Below are 13,857 nucleotides of genomic sequence, written 5' to 3'. Positions count from 1 at the left end.
CTCAACACCTGTCTATGTTGATAAGAAGGCAGACTGAAATCTGGCCACTGCCACAAAGTTTTCAACCCAGGCAGTGGAAGCAGCTTTTCGTGGCTCAAACAAACTGCTTTAAGGGCCTAATCCCAACGTCCTTGACAGCACTGAAAGGCTTTCTGCTCATTTTAATGGGCTTTGGATCAGCTCCTAAATCTCAGCTTCAAGTCCCAAGGATCTCATCCATCTAGCGCCTGAAAACCAGCGGAGGTTTCGCCTGGCTCCAATACTGAAATAAGGAGGGCTATTTACTGAGCTGTGCAGGAAAGTTGTGCTCCAAGAACACGCCTCTGTTTCCTTGGGCTCCTGCTCCCTGCGCGGCGCGGCGGGGGCTTCCGCGGGGATGCCGCGGGGCACGGAGCTCGGGAAATCAGCCCCCCGGGGAATCCACGGCGCGCCGCGTCCCCGCACGGCGCTCCGAGGGCGGCATGTCCTGCGTGGGACAGCTCCTGCGTGGGACAGCTCCTGCGTGGGACAGCTCCTGCGGGGCGGCGCGGGGCCGGGCAGCGGGGCGAGGCTGCGCCCCGCGCTCGCCGAGCCGATGTCACTGTGCGGGGCTCCGGCTGGGGAAAGCCGCTGAGAGCGCCCGGGGTCGCCCGCAAAGCTTCCCCCGCCCGCCCCAGCCGCGCCCGGGCAGCGCCGGGGCCGGCCCGGAGCACCCAGCCCGCCACCGCCCTCTGGCCAGCCCCGACTCCGCCGGGGCGAGACGGGGCGCGGTGCCGCTGTCCCCGGTCCCCCGGCAGCTTGCGGGCACGGAGCTGTCGGGTACCGGCGGGGCTGCGAGGTGAGGGCAGGGCCGAGCGCAGGGCAAGCCCCAAAAGCCGGATACAGCCCCCGGGAATGACCCCTTAGTGCCCCACAGCGAAGGGGCGGGGAGTCCGGCGGCGGCTCGACGGCTCCTGGCCCGGCTCGGAGGAGTTACGAGCTTGAGAAACTACACCCGGGGCGGGCGGCCGCCTGACGGGGTTAAAGACGGCGGCAAAACCATGCGATGAGACATATAACAAACCCGTGAGAAGGGCGTGTGGCTCTGCTGTGGTTGCCCCACTCCACGGCCGCAGACTCCTCTCCCGAGGGCAGCGGGAGAGCTCCGAGGGCAGCTCCTCGCCAAGCCCCGCCGCGCCGTGCCTGGGCTGGGCGTCGGGGCCGGGCGGTGCTGCGGGCGCTCTGCCGCTGTCCCGCCGGACACCTGGGGCTGGGCGTTCTCGGGGAGCCCAGGCGGCCAGAAAGCCCTTTGGACTTGGTGACAGCCCCCAAGGGTCACTCTACAGGTTAGAGGAATGGGAGCTAAACTCGGTGGGAGCACACGGCACTGTTGGGGGAAGGTGAAGGAACGAAACTTGTCCCCTACCTTAAAATTAGAATCGCGGTGATTTTTTTTTTTTTAATCCCGGTGGTTTAAGGAAAATCTGTTGAAGATGAATTAAAACATGACTGATTTTTTTCAATGAAGCCATATTTCTCCACAATGCAAAAGGATCTTTACATAACAACTGAAACTCAGGAGAAAAGCTAATTGGATTAAGTCCTGTGAAAGGAAGGTTAAGGTGTCTGAATGAGACAACTGCAAAGCTCCACTTTTCTTGCCATCTGCTTAGCAAGACTAAAGTATTTTCTGATTAATATTATCTTAATCAATCATGCTGCCACTTATTACAACCTTACTGAAATTAGGAAACGAATAGTAGGGAGGCTAAGCCCGAAAACGGACAATTCTTAAAGGAGGGACAGAAAATGCGGGGCTTTTTTTGTTACGTTTGGGTTTTTTTGTTTCCCTAAAGACCCGTTCCTCTCGAAACGAGATGTTGCCGACAGTCCCCTTAACCCCACCTCGGCAGTGCCGCCGGACAGCGGGACAACTTTCTCTAACACCCTCTTAGCTCCTGCACACGCTCTGGCCCGAACTCAACGATTCCTTCCCCGCCGAACGCTTCCTCCCCGGAACAGCGCGCCTAGGTTTTGTCCGGGGACCCGGCAGTAAATGTGGCCCAAACCCGGCTGGTGTCGCCGGTGGCCGGCGAGGGGCCGAGCCTACCCGGTGCATCGAGCGCCCCGCGCCAGGACCGCTGCAGGAACAGCCGAGACGGGTCGGACAACACCCCTCCCGTTCTCTCTTTCCCCCCTTGTTTTTAATCAATATTTAAGTTTTACGAAGCGCCCATCGGCCGCCTTGGGAACTAGGAATGAGAGAGACCTTCGGAAGTTTGTGGCGGCACGGAGCGAAGCGGTTTCGAAGTGGGACTACCCCTCCTTGTCGCCCCTTGCCCCGTCTCCACCCGCACCAGCTTCACCGGCACAGCGCCGGCAACCCCGGAGGAGCCGGGTCGGAGCGGCGAAGCGCCGAGGGAGCGGCGGAACGCGGCCCGCCGAGGCCGTCGGGGAGGCGCGGAGGGAACCCGATCCCTCTGCGGGGCTGGGGAGCTCAGCTCCGCGGCCACCTCGCCGCCTGGCACGGCGGTCACAGCCGGCACAGTGGCTGCCGGAGGATAGGATAGATCAGGAGCGGGCGGCGGGAGGACCATCCCCGGGCTGAGCCCTACCTAACCTGCGAGCTGTCCGCCCGGGGAGCGCCTAGGCGGGCAGGCAGAGAGGGAGGGGAGAGGAGGGGGTGTTCTCCTGTGCTAATAAAATAAATGAAATTTTCAGAGGTGACTGTGGCGGCCGCCCGCCCTCCTCGGCACGCGGCAGCCCGGGGGCTGCGCTCCGGTGAGAGCGCAGGGGCTGCGGCGGGTGGAATCCGCGGGAGCGCGGGCAGGGCGGCGGGAGGGAGCGGGAGAGCAGGGGCCGTCGTTTCGGGAGGTTGCCGGCTGACAGCGGGAAGACCTAGGCCTGGGGCCTGCCCCATGTGCCGGGCCGGGCGGCAGAGGCGGCCGTCGGATGGCGGAGCGCGGGCTGCGGCCCTCGGGGCGGGCGGCCTCGCCTCTGCGGCCGTCCCTGTCCCCTCCCGCCGGGGCTTCCTCCCGCTGGCGGCGCCCGCTGGTGGTACTTCGGCCGCCGCTCTCCCGCCCGGTTACAGGACCGGCCAGGGCATCTTTTGGAGGTGCGGGGAGAGAGACCCAGCCCTGCCCTTCCCCAAACTTCCTTCCCTCCGAATCGACCCAGCCCCGAGTTTGCCCGCGGGACAGGATGACCCCCGGTGCTGGGTCTGCCCTAACCCACCAACCATCTTCCCTAGTTTTCTCGCCTCGTTGCTGCTCTAACCTAAGTGAGCGCCTAAAACTAGAAGTGGAGAGGCAATTAGTTTGCTGCCCAGCAGCCTATGATGAAGGGGAACAAAAAAAAAAAAAACAACAAAAAAAAAAACACCCTCTGCTCCATCGCATCTGCAAGTGGAACCATAGGGCTCCTCCAGCCCGGGAGCGAGAGCTCCCCCTCCGCGGCCCCCGCACCCCGCTCCCCATCACACGCCCGGGCTCATTTGCCTGCGAGGCCGGTGCGGCGGGCGGCTCCCCCCGCTGCCGCCCGCGCTGCCCCCGCCGCCACGGTCAAGTTGAAAAGTCCTCCCTGATGGGCGAAAGGAGCCCGCTGCCTGCGGGGGGGACTTACCTGTGGAGTCCATATCGGGTTCCTCCAGCAACCCGCAATGCATGCTCTTCCCATGGACGGGACGGGAGCCCCAAGGTCCCGGGGTGTGCAGAGCCCCTGTCTCAGAGATGTGCGGGGGAGAGGGAGCAGGGTGGCAGCGAGGGGGTGGGGAGAGAGGACAGAGGCAGATAGTTGGGGAGGGGGGGTGTAGAGCGGGAGAGGGACACTCCGTAATCCAGCGGGGCAAAGCCAGACCCGTCAAAATGTTTGCGGATGTTTCATGGGAAAAAGCATCATTTTATAGAAGCCCTGATGGGAGAAATGTCATTGATAGGCCAGCCAGCCTGATGAATGGCTGCTACTCAGATGGGGATGTGGCAAGGCTCAATGTGAAGCCCATTGTGATGCTGTTTTGAATAAGAAAAGCTTTCCTCCAAAAAGGGGGGCCTTAGATCTACGCAATCCCAACACTTCGACTTCCCTCTTCTATTAGAGCATTAGAAACGTTTTTCTTATTTAAAGTTCCAGCGGTCTTTCCACTCCTCCTTTCCCTCCCCCAACCCCCACCCAAGGTCCTTGGCTCATTACAGACCGAGATCAAAATTGGCTTAGATCTTCAAACGGGCAGTAGGTTTGGGGTTGTGCTCTTTGGGGCTGCCGGGTGTGCGTGCAGCGCGGCCGAGCTCCCCTCCTCCTCTTTCTCCTCCTCTCGGTGGGCTCTGGGTTGGGATCCTTCGCGGGCACATGGCATTGGAAGCTGCACAGCTCCCCAAATATCTTGTAAGCTTAGTTTATTGGAGAAAAAAAAAAAAAAAAAAAAAAAAAAAGCGATGTGTGTGGGTAGGGAAGGGTGGTGTGAGGATGCCAGTATCTCTGCAAGCGATGCTGGCACTGCAGACCTGCAGCAGGGATTCCCGTGCGTCCCCCCGGGCCTCGGGGAGAGAGGGCAAGGCGGGGTGGGGGCCGCTCGCCACCGGCTTGTCTGGCAGCGGAGAGCGGCTGACCCGGAGAGTTTTCCATGGGACCGGGCGGAAAGCAGGGGGGTGGGAGATCCCGATTGCCAAGAGAATTGAAAAACTAAACGGGTGCATTTTCGAACTGATGTTGCCTCCCAACTTTAGTCCGAGGGTGCGAGGGTCCCTTTTCGGGTTAGATGAGTGCGGGGGGGGAGAGTGGGGCAGGACGGAGGCTGGAAAAAGTTGCTTATTCTGCATGCGGTTGTATGTGCTGGAAGTGGAAGTAAAAGTGCAAAGCTAGGGCTCTGATAAAAGTGGCTGGTTTAGGGAAGGAAAAGCTGTGATTAGAATATGAATAGAGCTCCAGGAGAGGAAGAGAAAGGGGGATTATAGCTGAATTACTTTGACCATGGACAGAGCCAACGTTTTCCACTCTTCTCCCCCTCTCCCCTCCCTACACCCAGACTACCCCCCCTTCCCTCTCCCCGTCGGGGGAAAAAGAAAAAAAAAAAAAAAAAACCAACAAAACCACCAACTCCACACAGCAAAACAAGCGGCGAGGTTGCTAAAGAGGAAGCTCCGCGGTGCCTTCGCATCCCCAGGCGGGCCGGCGGCGGGGGAGCTGGCGGGGCACCTCGGCCCCTGCGGGCCGGGCCGAGCGGGCACCGGGGCGGCCGCTGCGCACCCCCGCAGGCCGAGCTGTGGCGTGGGGAACCCCCAGTGTGCACGAAGTAAAAATAATACCGGAGAGTGACAGTGCAAAATCGGGTCTGCAGCCGGCGCAGAAGCCTGGCGGTGGCGGCAGGGACGCCGGCCGGCTCTGCCCGCCGCGGGGATGTGTCCGGCGAGGCGGGAACAAAGCCTGGGAGGCTGATGCTTCTCCTCCCTCTGCCTTCTACTCCACCAAAAAACAACTCCAACCCAACACAACGGCTCTGCTTCTTCCCGACGGCCATGGCAATCCCGGCGGGGAGCTTCCACCTCTCCGTTGCCCGCAGCCCCCGGTGCCGCCGGGCTGGCTCTGCTGCAGGCGGCACCGCGCCGGGGCCCCGACGGGGCGGGCGCGGCCGGCTCTGTGCCGCCGCCTCCCCACGGCGGCGCGGCCCCGGGGCCCGGCAGCGCCCACCGCCTCCTGCCCGGCCCGCCCGGGGCTGCCCGGACACCCCCCCGCAGGGGAGCCCCCCGCTCCCGCAGCGAGCGGGCACGCTCAGCCCCGCTAAACGTCCCGCGGGCCGTGCGGGTGCGTTTTGATTGTCACCGCCAAACATTTCCCCACCTTTTTATAGCTTTCTCCCCACCTGCTTTTCCCCCAGGGCTTTACTGTGCATGATGCAAGCACTGAGGGGACCCCGAGGGAAGACCGTGGGTGAGGGCTCCTCGGGGCCAGCCTGCTCTTTTTAGGAGAGCCCCGGGCCCCGTGCGGGGGCAGAAGCCCCCCAAAAACCTCAGGGACATTTTTGTCTCTGAGCAGGGCTCGTTCTTCAAGGGGTTTTGAAACCCGCGTTACCTTTCAAACCCAGAAGATGCCGCCGGCGCCGCCTGTTCGTGGGGAGTTACCTGATGCCCCCACGGCTTCCAGCGGGTGGTCACAGCCCTCGCAGCCCCGGGGCTGAGGCGCCCAGCCAGGGCCGGCACTCGCCCGCGGGCACTCGCCATCCAGCGCTCCGGGCGCGGGGAGTGCCCGCAGGCAGGGCCTGGCTTCTGGAAATGTGGAACACCTGCCGCCGCAGCCGCGGGGAATCCATCACGGGCACCCTGCATCTGTAGAAATTCCACCTTCACCGGTGTAAATCTTCAGAGATGCTTACGTGTTGCTGGTATTTCAGAGATGAGCAAAATGAAAATACAGGATTTGTAAAGATAGGGATATGCTCTTTCTGGGGGCGATGAGAAGGAGGGGATTTAGCACAGCCTGGATGTCTTGAGGCTTGGGCTGTTTTTTGACAGGATGCAAAGGTGTACATTCTCTGCGGAGGGTGATGCGTGGGCAGGATCAGCAGCAGCACTTTTGTTAGACCAGAGGTACCTGCTGCAATGTGTTTACTCCCTGCCTCTCCAGGTTAGTTCCTGTCCCCACATTCTTGTGGAATACGTCAATGCTGTTGCCTTCTGGTTTACCTAATCCCCCCTCAAGTGTCTCAGATCACCCCAATGTACTTCATAGCTACATTATTGTTTCTTGTTTTGCTTACCTATTTAAACAGAATCTCATACTTCTGGATATCCCATAGGACACTTATTAAAGTACTTGAATCTTCTGAAAGCACAGAGCATCTCCTGTGCTGCAGGCTGGCAGTTTTCAGATGGAAGCACTACAAGTTACTAGCTGCAGTTTTTCATTTGATACAATGGGCAGGTCTCAGCAAGGATGCAAAAAGTATACAACTGGGAATTTTCACTCCAAGTTCTTGCCTATGCAGATCATCCAGAAGTCATAAAATATATGGAGTTTAACCCTACACTGCATCAGATAATGCATTTTTAGAGGAGAGGGATTCTGCTGCTATTGTGAAAAGAATACCACTTTTATTCAAGAAAGAAAACAAACTTTTGTTGGTGCAGGAAGGGAGAGCAAGATCATCAAGAGAAGAGAAGACACATTCTAGGCTGCTGAACAACTGGATGCAAAGCTGACATACCAATTTAGGTGACCAACAGATAATGAGTTTCTTTTGATGGCTTAGCAAAACAGAGGCAGATTGGAAGTATGACAGTTTGTATCAACTTACCATTCAGGTATTTTAAGATCTTTCAGAAAAATACATTTCTAGGACTGTCTTTTACTCTACAGCTGTCTGTGCCAGTAGGCTGTGACCACACCTTTTTTTGACATAAAAAGCTCCTTATGCTGATACTACACTCTGAGCATCTGTACTGAACTCTAACAAATATTTTGGGGAAAAACCCCAAGAAAAGCATTTTCAACAAAACTACTGGCACAGGAACACACACACAAAAAAAAAAATTTAAAAAAAGATACTGTTATATATTAATTTAGCTAATTCTACTTAAAGTACTTAAAGGCAACTTTGGGCTGAAGTTGTACTAAAGTTTTCCCATAGAATATCAGGGACACCAGCCTGCATTAGTTTTAGGAACGGATGGGAATTGCTTGTAAAAGGAGTTACATAAGATGGCTCTTTGCAATACCAGGGATCTGAGTTCAGTGACTCAGGGGATCCTTCTGGATCCGATGTATCCCTGTGAAGGCTGTAAGGTTGCTGGCAACAGCCAAACACACAGTGACACTTCATTATTTTAGCAGTGGCCTGTAGTATGTGAGTGGTTCCATATTTTCTTGCCTGAGCCAGCAGCCTCCTCCTCTCAGTATGAACCCATGCTTCTGTCAACCTTCCTTCCCAGCACTGTTCCTGTTTCTGCTATCTTCATCTTCTGGGCAAATCCCATGGAAGAAACAGAGAAGGATCTTGTTTCTGTACTGGCTTCTCTTTCCCACTTCCTCATCTTTATTACCAGAACAGGAAATGTTAACTTTATTTTACATATATTAACACCCCTGAGGAAACTATACATATAGGTGAAGGACAGGATATGGAGTAAGCTGACAGATGACTTCTGGAATCAACTGTGCTTGGGGAACATGATGCTGACAGATGCAGGAACTGGGAGAGGAACATCAAAAGGCTGCCTAGGTAAACAAGAGCACCAATTCCTTCAAAAACCTTTAATTGACACAAGCACCATGAGAAAGTGGCTAGGGCAGACACATATGCAGGTATCTCGGAAAAAATGAGCAGAAGAGCAGAGGCATGCAAATGATGGATTGCACATGCACGGGGCAGGGGGCACCTTCCTTTTAGTTGGAAAGAAAAGTAACATGAATTGCAGCTGGCATGCTGTAACTGTAGGTATTTCTGAAGCCAAGTTTTGTTGAAGATGAGCACAGTCAGCCTTAGATGATCTTCTCTTATTAATGTCTGTGAAAGGAATTTTGCTCAGCCCAAGCTCTCTTCTGTTTATAAAGTAGTGTAGTGACAGTGTTGCCAGAAGAGACCAGTGGAACTATCTGGTTTACACTGGCCACTGGTCAGTCTGCACGGAGGAAGGGAATTCACTCTCCTAGGTAGTATCAGTGTCTGTAGGAGTTGAGAAGAACCACTGCCCCCAGGGCTGCTGACCAGAACGCTCAGCCTGGGAGACACTTGCTGACTTGAGTTTGAGAAAAGGGCAAGCAGTCATCGATTTCTGAGCTTACACCAGATTTAGCTGGCTTTTGTTGTGTGTGGCTGGTACTAGTTACCAGAGGATTTGTACTGTGTGTTGGAAGAAGAGCCAGCCCTAAAAGCTATTATAGACAACAGACACAGAAAAGATCCATTCCAGACTGCATCTCAGCTGCTGAACAACTGGATGTGAAGCTGTCATATCCTTTTAGATGATCGACTGATAATGAGGTTCTTTTGATCTGCTTGGAGCACAGAGAATTACCTTCAGTGCCTGCCTCTGACTGGCAGGGGGAGGCTTGAATGCAGAGTTTAAGTCTCCAATTCACCAGGAGTTCAGGGGAAAACTGTTTCCATTATTAGAACATAATTTTAGCAAGAAATTAGAAATTCGTTGTTAAGCACACCAATTTCTTTCTTAGTTCTTAAGCTATTTCTCAGTTTATAATGGTTTATTATCAAGTAGACAATAACTACAGTGCACTGTCTGGAATTGTGAAGCGTATGCATAGGTCAAGTAGATCCCCAAAACTCAGGCTAGTGAAAGACAAAGGCTCTGCTGCAGTTAGCAGCAGGGAATTGCTTTTGATTTGTATCTAACATGCTGGTTTTATAATGACTGGGAGGAGGGGACAAGGACATGCACAAAGTTATAAGTTATTGGAAAAAATATGTGGTCAATGGAACCACCTCAGAGTTACCTGCCTCAGGAAACACCCAAATAAAGTTGTAACTGCAGTTAGGAAGAAATATAGTTGTGGGTTTTTTTCCCAGTAGTGAGATGCAAAGAGCAATGGGCAGCTCATGAGCTTGGATGAATTTTTTGGAAGATGGAACAAAGGCCTAAGTCCATTTGCTGGGTAGACAACAAAAATCTTTGCTGATTTTGAGACAGCAGGAATAAAGCCATATAGACTGCTTTCTAAAAAAAAAAACAACTTCAAAAATTCTCTGTATTAGCTCTAACCTAGGTTTGGAGAGCTTAACTGAGAGTTCTGGTGTTTTGGGATGTATGTTCATATGTAAGGAAGGCAGAGGGGCTGTATTTGCCTCCCAGGTTCATATGGTGAGTTTTTAAGTGATTGCAGAGATGCAAAAATTGATTCATGCAGTCTTCACTACCTGAAAGCACAGAGTCTGACTGGGGCCACATATCCAGGGCAGAGTAATATTGACAAAAGTAGTTGTCTTTACCCTTGCATCTTTCTACCCCTTCCAAAATGAAGAACTCCTCCACTGAAACTGGTGGGCCCATGCTGAGATGGAAATATATAATGAGAAAGATGGACTGAAGTCAGAAGTCTGTTCAAAAATGTTCAAGTCTCTAGCAGCATTTAGGTCTAAAACATGGATCCATTTTCTGGCCTTCTGAGCCTTAGACACAGAAACTGGAATCCGGATCCTCACCGTGCCTTGCACACGTTAAGCCTCCCAGCACTGGTCCAGATAATAGCAAAGAGTCACCATCTGGCTGGATTTTACGGTTTGATGAAGTGCTCAGTTTTAAGGCAAGCACGTGTCTGGCACCTGGGGACTGTGGAGCCCTGATCCCAGTTCTGGCACAGGTTTTCTGTGGCCCTGGGCAAGTCACGTCCTCTTCAGAGGAGGGAATTCATCAAGTGCCCCATGGCCCTGCTGAAATGGCAAAGGGCTGTAAAACAATCCTCAATCTCTCAGAGGAGAGGCCGGCTGGAGGGGCTCTTAGCAGTGCTAAGCCAGCTCCCTGCCACAGCTCCAGAGGTGCTTGTGCTGAGACATGGATGAGGAGGGCTCCCGTGGGTCCCTGTGGGAGGGCTGCAAGCCAGTGACCTTCTTTCAAGGCTTATGTTCCCACTCACTAGGGCCATCCTCATTCTCAAGAGACTTGGGGCAAAGTACAGACACGTTTTTAGCCCCTCTAGTTTGGTTTTGCAGCTGTGTGACACCAGTTGCTGTCAGGCTTTACAGGTGATCTGAGCAGGGCTTACAAGTCTATTGTCAGGTGCACAGCACTTTTCATTCATTTGCCATTTGTTACCACTAACCAGTGAAATATTGTTCAGTCTTTATAAGTTTTTAATTATGATGTATTCCCATTTTGCTATAAAACACAGATATTTTTCTATTTACCATTAGAAAACATGAGAAAAGACGCAATAATTTCTCATCATCATAAGTCTATGTTTTTCATTGGTTTTCCTCCCTGTTTAAGTAAGAAACAAGGAGTCCAACAAATTAAAAAGCTCTCTTTGCTGCACATTGAAGCTTCTTTGTAAGGAAAACTCTTAACGAGATATGGGAGTTACAAACAAAACCAATTGTGCATAGTGGGAGCCCTTCCGTTACTTTCATCTTAAAATTATTACATCGCAGTATGCCTTTATTTCATAATATATCCTCTCTGAATGCCATAATTGGCCAGTCTGCTTTCATTTTCCTTTATAGTTTGTTAGTTTGTTTTTCTTATTTCTATGTTTGGATACATTTACCTAAAAAAACAAACAAAAAAAACCCAAACCAAACAAAAGTTAAATACCTGTAAGAGTTATGTAAATTATTTGAAGTGACGCAGTTTTTCTGAACTCTAAACTAGTGACCTGTGTTGCTGTCAGTTCCAGAACCAGAAGCCCTGTTCTTTGCTCTCACCCCATAGCATTCTGCACCTCAGCTCTAGCTTCATTCTGTTTCTCACAACCAAACAGCAGGGCTGGACATGTACAGTATTCATTGGGATACACAGCATTTAAACCTTTATCTGCAAAGCAAGTGATAACTTATACTACATGGAGTTAGGTACCTTTTCCAACAGCAGTACACACCTCTAGCTCATATCAGAAAATGGACTGCATGTGGCATTTCAGCCGGGACTGATGCTCAAGACCTTCCTGCTCAACATCAATCCTAGGAAGCTTCTCCTGGGCACTATATACAAGGAAGAAAAAAGTTGCAATGGAATGGAAACCTTGTGGTATTTTTCTAGCCACAGCTCCTAGAGCTAAAGCCTTCAGATTTTGTCAGGTGTTGTTCAGAATATGGTATCTAATTCAGCAGTTAGACAGTGGTGGCAGGGTTGATCTGGGCAATACCAGCTCCAGCAGTGCAGCCATGAGCTTACATAAGACCTTCTTTCTGAAGGCATTCACAGTATAAAAAGGGGGGAGGGGAGGTTGTCTGGGAAGATGATTCAGATGGCTGCAAGGATGGGGCTTACCAGAGGAAAGTAATGTGACAGCTCTGAGGTTCTGTATTTTACCTCATCAGTCCATGCATTATAATTTTTTTCCTGACTACAGTAAGATTCCTTCCATAAATTGCCACTTTGACCAACCATATTCCAGGAATCCATAGGCATTTGTTCTGTTTCTGCTGCTGGTTTTGTAATGCTTATTCCATTGCCAAGAGATTACTTCAAGGTGGCAATTATGATGGAACACAGGCCGCCTCCTAGAGAGAAGTAAGAAGTAAGCATCAGAGTTTCAACCCAGATCTGCATTCAAATAAGCCTCCATTGTAGGCACAGGCTTAGGTCAGGCAAGAGTGATGAATAAATGCAGCTGATATAGGTATCACCAGAGTAGTTGATAGTGGGTGACCCTCACTTACTGCCAGACATGTTTAGTTTCTATGCTTTGCTGGATCCATCATTCTTAAGGCTGCTCCTTTCTTCCTAAACTTATTACAGGGTATCCTTCACCCTCAAAAATCCATTCATCCCCAAGCTTTCATCAGCTTGAGGTGAATGAGCTGCAAGGTTCCTCCTCAGGGTTGCACACAGACCTTTTCTCTCAATCAGGTTACCCCTGAGCACATTCTTTGATCCTCCTCCATCTCTGCTGTAACTGCTTCCATTTCCACACGTGCAGTGTACACATTGCTTAATCTTTCATGTCCTGCAGCTCTGACCACCCAACCTAGGAGACCACCTGGGAGAGGACTAGGGAGCAAGGACCCTTATCCTCAGCAGGTTTCTGGTGCCCCCAGCAGCTGTAGCCTTAGAGGCTCACTCCCTCTGCTGGTGCTCCCGAGCTGCAGCTGGGCCATCTCAGGCACCAAAGCAGAAGTTGTTCATTTGGTTGAGTCTTTTGGTTAACCTCTTCCTCCACAGTGTGGAGAACATTACTCTCTCACTCTCTTAAAACTCTTTGATAAATAACCCTGAGCTGTTTGGGTCCTGGAAGAGGTTCTTCAAGAGCTTTTCCAATCCAGCTGTGCTGTGTTGACATCTCTGTTGTCACCAGTCCAATGGGAAGAAAAATGGGGGGAAAAAAGAGAAGGAATGTAGAGTGTATTTCTTCAGGCTTGGTTTTGAAGTCCAAACACAAAAGTATTAGTTTAAGGATTTTGTGGAAGGCTAAAAAGAAATCTACTCAGGCTGATACTCATCTGTGCTCAGAGCTAAGAGAACAGCAGCAACACGATTGCATGAGCAGTGTCGGGATCAGCAGGATTGTCAGGATCAGTACACGAAGTTCAGCCATATGAGAGGCCAAAGAACATCTCAGAACTTCTACATCATAGGCAGTGTTCTGTATCCTCACTGACCCAGAGTGCTGCTTTTCACTGAAGGAAGTCTGTGCATGTTGATGTCCTTTGCTTAAAAAGGTAACTACATGCTTTGCTGAGCAAGGGCTGGTCAATTTAGAGTATTAAGTGATTCTTAGTTCATCCACTGCTTTATTTCTAGGCCTTAGACCTCATGAAAAAAATCCAGCTGTTCCCTTTCTAAATCCTTTCAGGTCATTTAAACCTGCTTCACTATCAGTGAAGTATTTGTTGTTCTTCATAGGTTTGGTTTTGGTTTGTTCTTAAAATGTTTTGGCTATGTTAATATTTTTAAAAAGTTCTAGAGTCCTGTGACAGCACACTAGGTAATGATCATTACCTAGCGTTTGCAGCCTGTCTTTTCAGGACTTTATTATTATCATCAGTGTATTATCAGATCTGCTACCCTCAGGAGGAATGGAATGGCTATCTGTGTGCTGTATCATGCACTTGCTACATATGCAGTCACCTCCTCCTGTGAGCTTCATGGAAACAGCGTACATTTAGTTGACAGCATATCACCTGTAAAAGCACACAACTGCCAGCACACAAATGCACCTGCATGTTGAAATCTCACTCAAAATGTCTGATCTCAAGCTCTTGAGAAAGTAGTTTCATTTATCTAACATTTACACTAG

General features: G+C 51.6%; 1 protein-coding gene across 3 annotated transcripts in view; it reads right to left on the bottom strand.

Annotated features, from left to right (window-relative positions):
* Positions 1-5,082, bottom strand: part of RFX4 (regulatory factor X4) — an 87,149-nt gene extending 82,067 nt beyond the window's left edge. The window contains exon 1 of one of the 3 annotated variants that reach the window (XM_021535963.3): positions 3,580-5,082. In XM_021535963.3, the coding sequence (XP_021391638.1) occupies positions 3,580-3,622 (43 nt within the window). In that variant the 5' untranslated portion in view covers positions 3,623-5,082. The remainder of the gene's footprint in view (positions 1-3,579) is intronic. The other 2 variants (XM_085570368.1, XM_021535952.3) reach the window with 2 other exon arrangements.
* Between the last annotated feature and the right edge of the window lie 8,775 nt (positions 5,083-13,857).

The sequence above is a fragment of the Lonchura striata genome, chromosome 1A (assembly GCF_050655825.1).
Source record: "Lonchura striata isolate lonStrDom1 chromosome 1A, ASM5065582v1, whole genome shotgun sequence".
Classification (NCBI taxonomy): Eukaryota; Metazoa; Chordata; class Aves; order Passeriformes; family Estrildidae; genus Lonchura; species Lonchura striata.
Note: the sequence above shows the minus strand (reverse complement) of the source record. Positions and strands in the feature narration are given on the sequence as shown.